Source organism: Aethalodelphis obliquidens, unplaced genomic scaffold (assembly GCF_003676395.1).
Source record: "Aethalodelphis obliquidens isolate GAN/ISIS:26980383/991018 unplaced genomic scaffold, ASM367639v1 scaffold77, whole genome shotgun sequence".
NCBI lineage: Eukaryota > Metazoa > Chordata > Mammalia > Artiodactyla > Delphinidae > Aethalodelphis > Aethalodelphis obliquidens.
In genome coordinates, this window is record NW_020838021.1 from 4,810,488 (window position 1) to 4,825,993 (window position 15,506).

The window sequence follows — 15,506 nt, forward strand, 5'->3', positions numbered from 1 at the left end:
TGCAGTTAATTTGATCCATGGTCCTTATGCTATTTTCTCCGAGTGGTCGATTCCCCTTTTTCCCATATTCTCATCATCACTAATTGATAGGGGGCTGTACTCCTCTTAAAGGTCTTTGGAGAAAGAGATTACCATTGCCTCCTTTCTAAACTCATTTTTAGAGAAATTCATATGCAGATCTTGACATCGTGGCATGCTTTATTTGATTCAAGATAGATGTGCTTCATTATAGATGCGTGGCAGTTAAGCCTGTAATTCAACAAGGTTTATTGAACATTTGTGCCCGGGTCTACTGGATTTGTTGAGATATAAAACTAAAGCATAAAATCCAGTTCTTGCCCTCAAGGAGCTTTTTGCCTAGACAGAGCATGACTGGATAATTCACATTTGAAAAAAAAAAAAAGAAGCTTCTTTAGGTTAGAAAACAGACCAGAAAGTGGAGTTTATGGAGAAGGCTTCCTGGAAAAGAAACATCTCATAAAAACCTTAGAAGATAAACAGGATTTGAATTGGTGGTTGGTGAATGTAATAGTGAGGCCAAGCTAACAACTATATATTACACACAGACGCACACACACACACAATCTCAGTGACTTAACAAAATAGTCGTTTATTTCTTGCTCACATCACAGTGCAGTAAAAGGTTGCCTGTGGGATAGGAGAAATCCCTGCTCCTAGCAGTGACTCAGGAGCCAGGCTCCTTCCATCTAGTGGCTTGTCAATCTCTTAGGCCTTGGAGTCCTCCAGTGGGTACTCTGCATCCAGCCAGCCTAGAGGGAGGGGGGGCTCCATAAAGGAGCTCAACAGAGGTTTTGTTAGGGACCAGGCCTAGAAGTAGCATATATCACTTCTTCCCACACCTAACTGCAGTGGAGGCTGGGAAATGTAATCTAGCTGTATTCTCAGAAAGAAAAACAGATAGGATGACCTGAATACATAGCATTGTCTCCGCCGTACTAAAGGGGGAGAGCTTCCTGAAGGAAGGATGAGGAAGAGAAGGGGGACAGAGCAAGAGCAAAGTCAAGTTCAGCTTGAACACCTACTTTTCTGGTTTGATTTGTCTAAATTTGATGAACTTGTCATAAATTCTGAGCTTTGATCTTGGTGGGGACAAAAGAAGCTGCATGCTTAGCAAGTATTGTGTCACTAGCCATCCAGGGATTTCATTTTCCCGTGATGGAGAATTGGAACTAGATTTGATTATCTTTGGTTTCTCAGAGCTTATAAACCAAGACATAACTTCTTTTTAACTGGACTTTATTTTTTAGAGCAGTCTTAGGTTCACAGAAAAATTAAGCAGAATCTTTATACGCTGAAACTACTCTGTCTGATACTCTAAAGGTGGAAACATGCTATTACACATTTGTCCAAACTCAGACAGTGTCCAACACCAAGAGTGAACCCTAATGTAAACTATGGTCTTTGGGTGATAATGATGTGTCGGTGTGGGTTCATTAATTGTAACAAACATACCAGTCTGGTGCAGGACATTGATAGTGGGAGAGGTATGCATGTGGAGGCAGGCGGTTTATGGGAAATCTCTGTTATCAGGACATAACTTTTAACGGCAGTACTAGTTATTAGATTTATTCTAAGTTCATGGATCTTGTCTGCTCACAGCAGCCTCTTCACTGATGATATATTCCTCTTGATTGTTCTCTAGCAAGCATCATAAATTGGCAACTCAGGGAATAAATCTGGTTCAAAATATAATTCATTTGTCCCACTCTGTGTCTTTATTAAAAAAAAAAAAAGATTGAGTGCATTTAGGTGGGACATGCATTATTTAGTTAACCTTCGTTTCCCCTAGAACTTGTATAATGTAACACCTGACCTAACTCACAGACTAATGCTACCTGCCTGTCCCCTGATGACATATGAGTTTGTGACCCTTGTTTCTGGGGTCTCCTTTTTATTTAGTAGATCATAAATAATAGTCAAGTTACCAAAGTCCCTATCACATGGAAACTCTGGGTGCTTTCCTAAAACTCACCAGCTCTGTAGGAATGAAGCTGCAGAATATCTTTGAAGAATAATTCTGAAAAGGTCCAGGAGCTCTACAGGAATATAAGAATTCTTACAATTTCAGGGGAGGGATCATGGATCACTTTGACCATCTAACAAAAGCAATGGACCATCTCCTCATGACGATACACATACACGAAACTTTTTGCAGATAATTTCATGGAGTTTCTGGACCCTCAGAAACCATTCTGTACACCACTCCTGTGGTAAAGTGATTGATAGCCCCACTTAGGCTACATGGGATAGGGATCAAAAGAATGGACATTGAAAGTCAGACGAACATGAGCTAAATCTAGCATTGGCAACCTGGAGTTAGTCATTTGACCTCTGAACCTCTATTTCCTCTTCTAAAAAATGACACTAATAATACCTACTTCACAGGGCTACTGTGAGGATTAAAAAGGGAAAATGTATGTAAAGAGTCCACAGGGCTTCCCTGGTGGCACAGTGGTTGAGAGTCTGCCTGCCAATGTAGGGGACACAGGTTCGTGCCCCGGTCCGGGAAGATCCCACATGCCGCGGAGCGGCCGGGCCCGTGAGCCATGGCCGCCGAGCCTGCGCTCCGCAACAGGAGAGGGCACAACAGTGAGAGGCCCGCGTACCGCAAAAAAAAAAAAAAAAAAAAGAGTCCAGCACAGTGCCTGGAATATCTTAGTATTCTCAGCAAATGAAAATGGTTATTATTTAGTGATAATAGTCAGCCTTAATGGGTTTTTTGTGGTGCTTACCTGGGTTTCACACTGGGCTCATCAGAAATTCAACATAGTCCTTCAGATTTCTGCTTACGTGTGATTTATAATCTGAGAAAACACTAGTGACCTTCATTTCCCCAGCCCATCCCCCAAGGCTGCTCCCATGGTACCGTGGACTTGCCCCAAACTAGTGTTTATCTCAAGGCACTGTAATTGCCTGGTTATTTCTCCGTCTCCCCCACTGGTTTCTGAGCTTCTCAAGAGCAGTGCCATATCTGTTTTATAGTCTGCAGTAGTCCCAGTGCCTAGCACAGTGCCTGACATATAATAGGTTCAAAATAAATCCTGAATAAATTAATAAGTGAGGACAAAAACAACTTTCCCAGTAAACTTTTAGGAAAATAGTGCTGGTGGAGGTGGGAGAGCTCTTCATTCACTGTTCCTTGCCTGGGGGGCTAAAGCTTTGAGAGAATCAGAAGGAGCGAAAGTGAAGACAAGTGGCCTTACCTGCCTTTCTCTCAATCACAATTCTTGGTTTAACTAGCCCACGAATCTCTCATTCCTCGTGATGTCTCTGAGTGCCTTCTGAGTCTTGAAAGGAAGGACATATTAGTCTGAATGCTTATCATTTTTAATTTGTATTTAAATTCTTTGGAAATTGACCTTTACTGTTAGAATATAGTGTAACTTTTTTTTAATTAAAGAGGTCATCTGATTAAATAACTCACACTATTCACTTGTCCTGTAATGTTACGGTAGGTTTATTAGAGTGTCATATTTGAGAACTCCTGTTCTCATTGTTGACCACACAGTGAAATCATCTCAGCTGGTCATTAAGCTCTGCTTCCTTCCAACCCTAGTAACACACAGATATTTGTAATCCCTCCAAATTCTAGAAGCTCCATTTGGTGTCTACCTAGCAAGATAACAGGCTTATTGTACAGAAGTAACTTGGCCCTTTCTGATTTTTGGTAGGTAGTTGTAAGTGGACAGTAGTTAGATCAGTTGGGGAATGGACTTTTCTGCCTAGTGGAGAATTTCCATATAGACCACACATATGATACCAATTTTCAGAGAATTGAAATGCACAGAAACAAAGCAAAAAATTTAAACTCTTTGACTTAAAGGGCACTTTATGATCAACTGGCTAATGTCAGCTACACAATTCAGCACACTCAGTATTGGAGATTGAACTGATGCCATATTGCACTTAAGACATTCCCTGAAAGTTTATTTTAACCATTTACCTCTGTCTCATAAAATTAAAGAGCAGATTGTGGCAGGAAAAAAAAAAAAAAAGCAGTATTTCAGTTTTGTGCTTGCTAGGGCTGTAGATGGAGAGAATTTTATGACTACTTTCCAAAGCTTATATTCTGAAAGAAGGTTCATTTTTAATACAGAAATAATAAAAATGTAGGTGGCCTCAACAGCTGTAATTTTTATAAATTAAATACAGAGATGCCTTCTGCCAACATTTGAAATTGGCATTCTGCACAGCCAAAAACTCTGATCTTCTCTGTTATCTAATTTGGGATTTTAGCTACTATTTCCAGGCTGTTAACCTCCACATCTGGACTCTCAGTGATACCACATCAGGTTGCCCCTGCTGCTTCAGTATCGATCAGCAGCATCCTCTTCCCCAACAGGTGATAAATTTATTAGTAACTATCCAGGCTGCCCCAGCTTTAGGCAATTGTCTTCTTAAGAATTATAGTATTTATTCATTAGAGGATAATAAGACAAGGGTAGAAGTCAAATACTTTCGCCCGTTAATTTGCAGCTGTTTCATACAGAGCTATGCTTCACAGAGAAAAGAGCCTGCAGTTCAGATATTATATAATGTCCCCTACTTTGCATAAGACACTGCGAATAATTTTTTTTTTTACAAGATGCACTTTATTTATGAGCAGTTTCCTCCATAGAAAGAGCTTGTTAGGGCTTAATGCTGATGAATGGAGACAGCACCATTCACACTTCCAGGTTATGGTCTGTCAGTGCTTTCATTATATGCACTAATTTACAAGGATTTATTTATTTTCTCACAAATGTAAAAATGTGCTCCAAGCTAAACATGCTGTCTGGGCATCTGAGGGAAGTGTATTCCTTGGTGGTTCGTCCCACCCCTATCCCACCCACCCCGCATCACTGCCTAACCTTGTGGTAATCGCACAGAGCTATATATTTTTTGCTTGCTCTAAAAATGAATACTGGTTAAAATTTTAAACCCTGGAAGTGAGTCTTTTCAATGCAGTTTAATTCCTTTCTCATTCAAAGACTGTGCCTTCCATTGTGTTTTAAGTGCTAATGAAAACCCTGTCAAGTAAGCACATCAAGGGACGTGACCCTTGGAACAAATTATGCCCACAGCATTGGGTAACAAATTTTGGAAATCTGGGTACAACTATATCAAAATATGAACGTCTTATTGAATCTGTAAGATCTTGCTAGCCCCAGATGGCTTTATGTGCTCTGAAATCACTCACGTCCCCATCTCTGAAGACTAAAATTTAAAATAGACTGGGCATGTGCTACCTCCTCCCACTCAGTCTAACAAACAGTAATAGATCATACTGCGTCATCAACATCCCCGGGCTATACCGATACTCATTATGGGAGATGACCACACCCCCTCCCGCTCCCCAGCCAAATAATAGCAGAAATAATTCTCTTTTTCTTACCCGTGATTTCCAGTTTGGTTTTTAACCTCAGTGAAAATTAAATACCCTTTAAACCTCACCAGCAAAGAGTTTGTAAAACTAGTTGTTTGGGGAATTTGTCTGTGTGTTGGTTGTTTGGTTGGTTCATTGGTTGGGGTAGGAAAATGAGAGGAAATGAAAATATGTACATAGAAAATATGCCTAGATGCATAAATAAAGCACCTATCACACAGTCCCTCAAAGCCCTTTCTACTATTTCTTTTTCAACTCCGAACATCAGTATAACCCAATTAAATTTAATTAAAGAATCTCAAAAATTGGAGTATTTTGGAATTTGGACCGCGATAAAAGAAATTGCTACACAAATATATGAAAGGAGAATATCCTACAAACTGTCAGCCAAATGAGCCCCGAAGGCCAACAGCGAGGATTTAATAAGCCTCATCTGTGGAGTTCAGCTGACAGGAACAGAGAGAGAGCAGTTCAGTGTTTAGAAGTTCACGAAAATTAAAAGTGGGAAAACCATGAAAGTCCAAGATTATCCTCCCCAGCTCAGGCCAAACTCCACCCTCTGGCGGGGGTGAGGAGTGTAGTAGTCAAGGAACAGAATGGTCCTCCCTGATGTCAGCATAAAGATGTATGTTTCTGTACTGCTAGTTTCTGGAGGAATACATTTGTCTTTACCTTTTGGGAATCTGTTTCAATTTTCAGGGATTTGATTCTCTAAGTTTATCATCTCCCAGTTAGAGCAGCACCTTCACAGTATCCTCTTAGTCTTGCTTTCCATGTACCTGAATTCTTCGTCCTTTAGCGCGCACAGAACTTGGCACAGTGCCATTCAGTATGCGTTTGGTAGATAATTCATGATTTTATACACTTCAAGCCTGTCTGCTCTTAGCCTTTCTCTCTCCAGATTTGAGTCTTGATCTTTCAGTTCATCCCCTTATGACAGCCAGATTTCCAAGTTCACATTCAGTGATATTGAATACAGAGGTCATAGAAGGTGACCCCAAATCATAGGCCTGCCACACACCAGACCAAATTCTAGGCATTTAAGAAATTGATTTCGCCAAAACACAAAGAAAAATAGAAAGCAGAAATACCCCTTGATTCATCTTCAGTCCAGATATTCTGGAGATGAAAGAAATGTTCCTATGCCATCATCCTTTGACCTGCCGTGGTCTTGAAAGTCTTTTTAAAAACCTTCTTTAAGGTCTTTATGCCACCCAAAATAATAAAGGCACTTACTGACATGGAATTGCCCTTGTTTGGACACGCTGGTTTCCTTGGAGAACTCACCAAAACGTAGATGACTTTAGAGGCATTCAGGGAAAGTTAAGATGAATCTGGGGCTTCCCTGGTGGTACAGTGGTTGAGAATCCGCCTGCCAATGCAGGGGACAAGGGTTCGAGCCCTGGTCCCAGAAGATCCCATATGCCGCGGAGCAACTAAGCCAGTGCGCCACAACTACTGAGCCTGTGCTCTAGAGCTGGCGAGCCACAACTACTGAGCCCGCGTGCTGCAACTGCTGAAGCTGGCGCACCTAGAACCTGTGCTCTGCAACAAGAGAAGCCACCGCAATGAGAAGCCCACGCACCACAACAAAGACCCAATGCAGCCAAAAATAAATAAAATAAATTTATTTTTAAAAAATGAATCTGTAACTTTCATAGATGTTAAGGATTAATACTTCATGAGGAACATCAGGATTAATCAAAGTACATCATAAAGTCGAGCCTTAATATTAACCTCCTGCCAATGAACTAACTCATCTAAAGGCAGTTTATTAAGTTGGGTTTATAAACTGTCTTTAGATGAGTTCACTCTTTGCCAGGAAAATTATTGTGCGTGTGCGTGTGTGTGTGGGTGCACGCATGAGCCCTAAGAGGACATGCTGGTTATCACAGATCTTCCTAACTTTAACATACATTGTGAGTTTCACAAGGTCTGAATAAAGGAGAACTAGGAAAAGACTAAATTGTAAACTAATTTTAAAGTAATGCCATGTGGTTATTTTCAAAGTAGCAAGGGAAGCAGGAGTTGAACCATATGTTCTTTATCAGTGTCTGACACTTTTTAAATGCATTATTTCATCAGATACTTACTACAACCTAGGCATAGAATAACCAACTCATCCTAGTTTGTCCAGGACTGTCGCCGGTTTAAAACTGAACCCTGCCTCAGTCCCATGCAAGCCAGGACAGTTGGTCACTTTAGCCACGTAAAGCAATAAAAGGTATTCTGAGACCAATTTCCAGCATGGGGAGAACCACCAACAACACCACCAAGCAATTCTACACCAGTTGAGTGTCCTACGATTTCACTTAATTCTGACGCGATCTACCCGTAAATAGTATCAGATCCCACAGGTTAAGGGGTGAGTCCTGCAAGACTGCCTTCCCCCAACACCACTTCACATGCCAATCACAAGTCCAGGTTGTCACCTGTGTTTCGGACAGAACTGCTGTAGATAGGAGGTTCCAACAACTCCCTTCTTGGGTTCCATTATTTTGGTAGAGCAGCTCAGCTAACTCAGAGAAACAGTTTACTCACTAGATAACTGGTTTATTATAAAAAGGATGTAACTCAGGAAGAGCCAGATGGAAGAGATGCATGGGGCAAGGTATGGGGAAAAGGAGAGGAAGCTTCCAGGCCCTCTCCAGGTGCACCATTCTCCCCAAATCGCCCTGTGTTCACCAACATGGAAGCTCTCCAAAGCCTGTCCTTCTGGGTTTTCAGTGGAGGCCTCATAATCATAATTGATTAAATCATTGGCCATTGGCCTTTGAACTCAATCTCCAGCCCAGGTCAGGAGGTGGGACTGAAAGTTCCAATCCTCTAATCACCAGGTTGGTTCTCCTGGCAACCAGCCTATTCTTTCGGCCAAAGTGCAGCCAAAGTCACCTCATTAACATAACAAAAGTCACCTTTATCTCTCTCACCACAGGCAATCCCAAGAGTTTTAGGAGCTCTGTGTTAGAAAAGGGAACGGAGACCAAAATTCTTTATTATAAATCACAATATCACAGGCAGATAATCTTTTCCATATTTTACCAAAGAGGAGGCTGAATGACTCAAAGTCACACATCAGTTGTAAGTGGTGCATTCAGTATTAGAACCCCAGCCTTCTAACTGCGTTTATATATTTTCCAAGAAACAAGACTGTAATTAGCACAGTGTGTAAAACTACTGTGAGAATTTTATTGACTTGTATTTTTTCTAGAAGCTTAACCATTCCTTTTGTGACACCATAATTTTGCTCTCCAGCTGCCCTCTTAACAGATAATACAGAGAAAAAACTCAGTCCAGTTTATCAGAATTATTACAGACTCTGTTAACTGAGAGTGAATTGATGAAAATAATTTTAATGCTTTCCAAGTCAGTTATTTCTAATGCAACTATGAAAACAAGCAGCGGCCTGTGCATCTGCACTCTAAAAGAAATGTAACATACACTGCCTCCCCTGTCTTTTCCCATTTGTCTTAGAGGATTTTTTTTTTTTTTTTTTTTTTTTGTGGGAGTAAGCAAGTATCCAGGGGGTGGAAATGTAAAACTGGACAACAAAATTGTTAGACTGGCTTTCTCTCCACATACTACATTTTGTCGTTTCTTCTCAATACACAGAGGAGTGAATGTGTGTCCAAACAAACCTCTCCCGTTACTGTTCTGTCTGTGCTGAGCAAAATTGAATCCATATGTCTTTAAAATGCCTTTTCATTTCTATGGCTTCTTTCAAAATACTGATCTTGGCGCAAATGTGGCCCTCTAGACTACTAATGCTCAATTGCTCTTCCCCAACAGGCATCACAGTTGATAGGCATGGATTCATTTACTTTGTGGATGGGACTATGATTCGGAGAATTGATGAGAATGGTGTGATCACAACTGTAATCGGCTCAAACGGTCTGACTTCCACACAGCCACTGAGCTGTGACTCGGGAATGGACATCACTCAGGTAGGCACCAATGGTTTTCAAGCGCTATCACCATTTGGCATCATGGAAACGGATAACAATTTTCTCATACAGAAATTAGGTAGAAAGGAAGCCTGGTGTATCCATTATAACACCAGATAGCAGAAGTTTCTCTTTATGTAAGTTACTTTTTTCCTCCTCAGAAAAACTCAGTTGAGAGAAAAGAGTAAACTAGGATGGGAGTACCACTGGGTGGAATGTTGGCGTGAACATTAAAGTCTCTCAAATTTGAATCAATTAGAGGGTAAGGCCAATTTCACTTATTGACCATGGTCCAAGATATGTAATTTTATTATTTTTGAATAATACAATAACTCACATTTGGAAAAGTACTGACTACTAAAGTCTGGAAATCTTTTTTAATGGATATATGAGCATGACTTATCATTCATGTCTATGTAAATAGCTATTTCTAGGGCGGTTTTTTGTGGGGTTTTTTTTTTTTTGAAGTAAAAGCAACATTCCCTCTGAGATCTATTTTACATGTATTTAGGAGAGCCTTTTGCCAATGAGAATAAAAGGGAAAATTCAGTGTACTTCCCGTCTGAGTTCAAAATTCTGATTTTACCAGAATTATGCAAAATCAGGATTAGACATGTAGAGATTACAGAGCATAGAGCACAGTCCCAGCACCTTGTGGATGAGTTTCTTAGTTTGCAGACACAAGCAGTTGGTATGTTCAGTGAGGCAAACAGACTAGACAGTCGTCAAACGGACTTTCAAACTAACATTCCATGAATCTATGACTCTGATGAAGTAGATGATTTATCTTTTCAAATGAATCACAGTAGAAGTTGAGAGTTTTAGAATTGGTTAGTGTATCAGAGAGGATGGTTTTGACTGCAAGTAGTAAGACACTTAACTAAAAGTGATTTGAACAATAAGGTTTCATTAATTCACATAGTGAGATGACCAGAAGTAGGCAAAGATGCCGGCAGATTTCCTTCTTCTAAAAGTGATTTGAACAATAAGGTTTCATTAATTCACATAGTGAGATGACCAGAAGTAGGCAAAGATGCCGGCAGATTTCCTTCTTGTGTCACATTGGCCAGAAGTGAGTCACTGGCAAAGGGGAAATGGGATCTCCAAAATGGATTCAGACCCTCTGGAACTGGGTCAACCTCCCTGAGCAGACTGCTACCTAATTCTAGAACCCAAATCAGGGTTCTGTTAGCAAGGAATGAAGGATTACTCTTCAGTAGGCAACCAGCAATATTCTCCACGGTTAGGATGCCCCTGCCTCACCCCAGAACCTCAGAAAATAGTCAAATAGAGTCAACTACAAAAATAAAATCGGAATTGGAAGGCCTGGAAAACTGACAAAATGAATGAACCCTCTTTAAGAGAGATAAGAGTGGGTCAGGCTATCAAGTCCTAGAGCAGCCTAATTTTCCACGATGCAAAGTCCTGCGGGAGGCAAGCAAAAGGAGCATTATTTATGGCGGTGAGGAAGGGCGTGAATGTGTTTATATGGAGGAGGGGGACGAAAGAGAGAAGATGCGCGTATATGATTCACTTGTGGGAATAGTTTTAAAGTAGAACACTTAGTATTGCAGTCAGTCAGCTCTAAACAATTTGTGTTTCGGTGTGGAAAGTTATGCTGAAAAGAGAATTCTTTGTCTAAATAGAGCAAACATAGGATCTTCATCACCGTGAGAAGGGTCCTTTTTCACACGACACCTCATAAGCCATAACTGCCGCCGTAAAAGCTACCTCATCCCTTTCAGGTTGGCATGCAGAGTGCAGCCCACTGAACAGGAGACAGAGTCACAGTTTCTCTATGACATTTCATTCCAAGCCTCAGTTTCCCTGACAGTATCCCCCTTCCCTTTTCCTTAAACAACATCAGCTTGAGAAAAACAGTCACTTTGCGGGGGGAGGTGGGGAGGAGATGGAGAGTTAAGTGGGGTGGGTCAGGGTACATGTTCGAAACCAGCAGGACAGCCTGGGAGAGAAATCAGGCTTCATGTCCAAATTATTTGGCTTCTATCTCTGCTGCTGGCCATCTCTTCGTGTTGTGTGCTTCAAGCACCCTAAAGAGTATCTGGCATTTTTCCTCTTAGGCCGGCACAGGACAATGAGTCTGGACTGATGTCTACTTCAGTGTCCAGAGTATGACCTTCCACTTTTATTAGGAGCCTGCTTCTCATGGCCCCGATCCTTCAGACTGGAACTTCTTCTGCTGGTCCAAATCCCCTTCCCTACCCCCCTTACACCTCACCTCTTCCACGGGACCCTTCCCTAATGCTTCTAATCCTCTCTGTGGTCTCATTCCCTTCCTGGAATTTAACATCACAATGTTTAATATATAATTCGCTCTCTGTTGCCAAACTATGTATCCAACGAGTTTCCCACTGTACCTTCTTTGGACATGCATAGTAAGTGCTCAGCAGGCATCGTTAACACATATACCAATATGAAAAAGACACTATATGGTACAAAGAATATGAAGGAGTTAAGTGCGGGCAATGTGGTGAAGGACCTTATAAGCGTGATGGAGTTCCAGTTTTATCCAGCGGACAATGGGGAGCCAATGAGAGCATTAAGCAAGAAAATGCATTTTTAAAATAGTCTTAAACATGGAAATCCATTTGTAAAGGAGCATTCTAGCTGTAGTATAGAGAATCAAGTGGAGGGAAACAGTATTAGAGGCAGGGAGACCACTTAAGAGGCAGTCAAAGCAATGTAGGTGTGACAGGGACAAAACATCAATAAATAAATGATTAGTCCCCTTTCAAGAAACTTCAGTGCAAATTAAATTGCTTTCCAGTTTTTTTTTTTTTGGCTGTTCAGGTGATATTTCTTTGAGATACAACTCCGTGATGACCCTGACCGTGAAGCTGCCCAGCTTCATGCGGGTTACATAGGCACGCAATGATAATGGCCAAGCCTAAAGTATCAGCAGTGTGGATTAAGAAAGCGAGACAGATTAGTGAAATATTGGAGCTACAATCAAAGAACTTGCTGACTGACAATTTTGGAATTAAGGATGTATGTGTAGAGTGGTACCATTCGCTGAGATAAGAAATACAAGAAGAGGAGAAGCAGGTTTGGGTGAGGGTTGGGTGAGGGGTTTATCTGGGGGCAAACTGAGTTTGAGGTACCGTTGCATGTTCAGGTAAATACATCTGGCAGGCAATTGGATATCAAGGCCTAAAATGGAGATGAGATTTGGGATTATCAGTTTTATCCCATGGTAATGGCAAATAGGGAAGTGGGTGAGATCTTCCAGGGAGGGTACATAAGCAGAAAAAAAGAGAAGGCTTCAGACCAAACTCCAACGATAACAATATTCAAGAGAAGAATGAGGAATAGGAACCCACAAAAAGGAGAGTGAGATGAAGAGACCCGACAAGTAGGAAGAAAACCAGGAATGCATGTGGTCCAAAAACGCAAGGGAAGCAAGCTTTTCAAAAGGGAACGGTTAATATCAAATGCTGCTTAGAGGTCACGTAAAATAAGGTGTGTTTTTGTTGTTGTTGTTGTTGTTTTTGCGGTACGCGGGCCTCTCACTGTTGTGGCCTCTCCCGTTGCGGAGCACAGGCTCCGGACGCGCAGGCTCAGCGGCCATGGCTCACGGGCCCAGCCGCTCCGCGGCACGTGGGATCTTCCCGGACCAGGGCACGAACCCGCGTCCCCTGCGTCGGCAGGCGGACTTTCAACCACTGCGCCACCAGGGAAGCCCTGGCAGGCGGATTCTTAACCACTGCGCCACCAGGGAAGCCCTGTTGTTGTTTTAAGAAGCAATTTGGTTGGACAGCATTCGTGACTCTGATAAAAGAGTGCCTTTGGTACAGTGCAATTTAATTGGAGTTGGACTGCAGTGGTAGAGTGGGAGGTGAGGAAGTGAAGAAAGTGAAAATAGATCACTCTTTTGAGATGTTTGGCTGGGAAGGGGGAGGATCTGGCATTGAAGCAAATCAGCACCCAGGTGCGGCACAGGTGGACAAAAGCTGGAAGACACCAAAGGAAATGCTCTGGGTCAAAGTGTCTACCGGGAGGAAGCCAGCGCGTGGCACAGCTTCCCAGGTGCTCAGCCTCTACGGACAGAGTTTCCACTGTCTGTTTAGACAATGGTGGCAGATTGGGGACTTAGGTTTCCCATGACTCTGCTTAAGAACATGGGCTGTCTTGAGCTGGAAGGAAGAAAGCTGAATAGGGAGCTTCATAACACCTTCCAAGAGGAAAGCCCCAGTTGTTTATAGTAGTACTTACAGTGATCCAGCTGAGCTTACAGTGCTCAGTTTTATATTTCAGTAAATCAAAATATATTGATGGGTGAGGGTAGAGACAAATGTCTAAATGAGAGCACACAGATTCTGCTGACAGGCAGAGGCAAGAGAAAAAATAGAGGCCTGTGCTGCAGCATGAAGATTTGAATCAGACCTTATGAAGAGCTTACTGATTCTAAGACAATGTGGCAGTATCATACATTATCCAAAGATCTTATAGAATCCCCACCTTCTGAAACTTTTAAAGCAAATGTTGGATAGCAGTAATCTATGAATGCTTGGAATGCAGGCCTCTCTGGAATCAGGAAGATGGATCAACTGTTTTCTCAAGGGCCCTTACAACATCATGAAGGTTTCTCTACAGAAATATAACCCAATTGCTAAAGTTCCTTGTTACTCTCCCTACATTTCAAAACCAAAAGGTCCTGGGCATTCTCTGCCTGTCCAGTGGTTAGGACTCAGCGCTTCCACTGCCTGGGGGGCCTGGGTTCGATCCCTGGTCGGGAAACTAAAATCCCCCCCACACACACACACAAAAAGTCCCCAACATGGGAAGGCCCATTCATGCTAGCATAGTATAATACCTTTGGAAGCTGGGACGTGATGCCTTTGTTTTCTGTTCTTTTCTGAGGCAAACCTGAGCCCCTGGGAAGAATCAATCCTCAAAAGCGTGCCCTAATCCTCAACAGACTATGAATATTCTCCTTCTGTTAATTCTAATAATAACTGCTACTACTTATTGAGAGCTTACTATGTGCCAGGAACTATGCTAAGCATCTTACTCACACTGTTCCATTTTATCTCCACGACCCAACCACCCTTGAGAGAAGAAGCCACCCTCCCCATCTAAAGAGAAGAAAACTGGTAGTCAGAAGGATTATGTATTGTGCTATGACCATAGAATTATTAAGTCATACAGCCAAGAGTTGAGCAAAAACTTTCTGACTCCCAGTGTGCAATTTTCCCACTTCTGCATTTTCAGTGACAACTGGAGATGACCAAATATAATTGTATTTAGTGGGTGACAAATGTCATTTGGTTGAGGAATATGCTGTTTATTCACAGAATGTGTGTTTAGTGGCACTTAGGAAAGAGTTTAGTAAAATCTAATCATCTCAAGAAATGAAATTTGCTTTGACAGTAAAATCAGCCATTTGTTCAAAATCAATATCTTTTTTTGATTTACTGAAATGTGAAACAACTCTCGGTATAAACTCTGAAGCATAACTTCCCATTGTCAGCACTGCTATAAACAACCAGGCCTTTCACTTCAGGAGATGAGTTGATTATGAAGAGATTGGGCTCTTTATTTCCGTTGCTGCTTTTGAATCATCTTGCTCTGGTAACTCACTTCCATCTTGTGCCTGAATAGAATGGAATTGGGAGTTAGACCAAGTCTCTTGGTGTGCTACCAAATTTGAGAGCTGATTTACTCCTTGGGGCCAGCCCAGTGCTCTCCCCAAAATCAGCCCAATAGCAGATACACGAGCACCATGGACCTCTTGTATGCAGATAATCCTGTTCACCCACTGTCCATAATGTGCACACTTGGAGTATCCAGTACATAACCAGTCCTCCGTATATGTTTGTTGGACCATCTTTATACTACAAAGTGCTTCCCCAAAGCACTCATTTGTCCGATGGGCCTAACAAGTGGAAGGAGGCATCATTCATGGTTATGAAAGAAGAACAGTATCTGGTTCTTTGGAGGAGCCAAGCTTGACCCCATGCATTCAATCTATTGAGCTAGTCTACTGGGAATTCTCCTCCTCTCCCCAGTCATTCCCTACAGAATATTCTCACCATTTAGTAATAGTCCAGCGTCTCCTCAAATGCCTCTTGGGATAGGGAACTCACTACCTTTCCCCAGCAGCGCATTCCATCCTTGAATGTCTCTGACTGATGGAAAACTCTTCTGGGATCCCT

General features: G+C 41.9%; 1 protein-coding gene across 1 annotated transcript in view; it reads left to right on the forward strand.

Moving 5' to 3' along the window:
* The window catches only part of LOC113612447 (teneurin-1), a 112,331-nt gene that overhangs the window by 26,055 nt on the left and 70,770 nt on the right, over positions 1-15,506 (forward strand). The window contains exon 5 of the mRNA XM_027092335.1: positions 9,176-9,330. Coding sequence (XP_026948136.1) covers positions 9,176-9,330 — 155 coding nt within the window. The remainder of the gene's footprint in view (positions 1-9,175; positions 9,331-15,506) is intronic.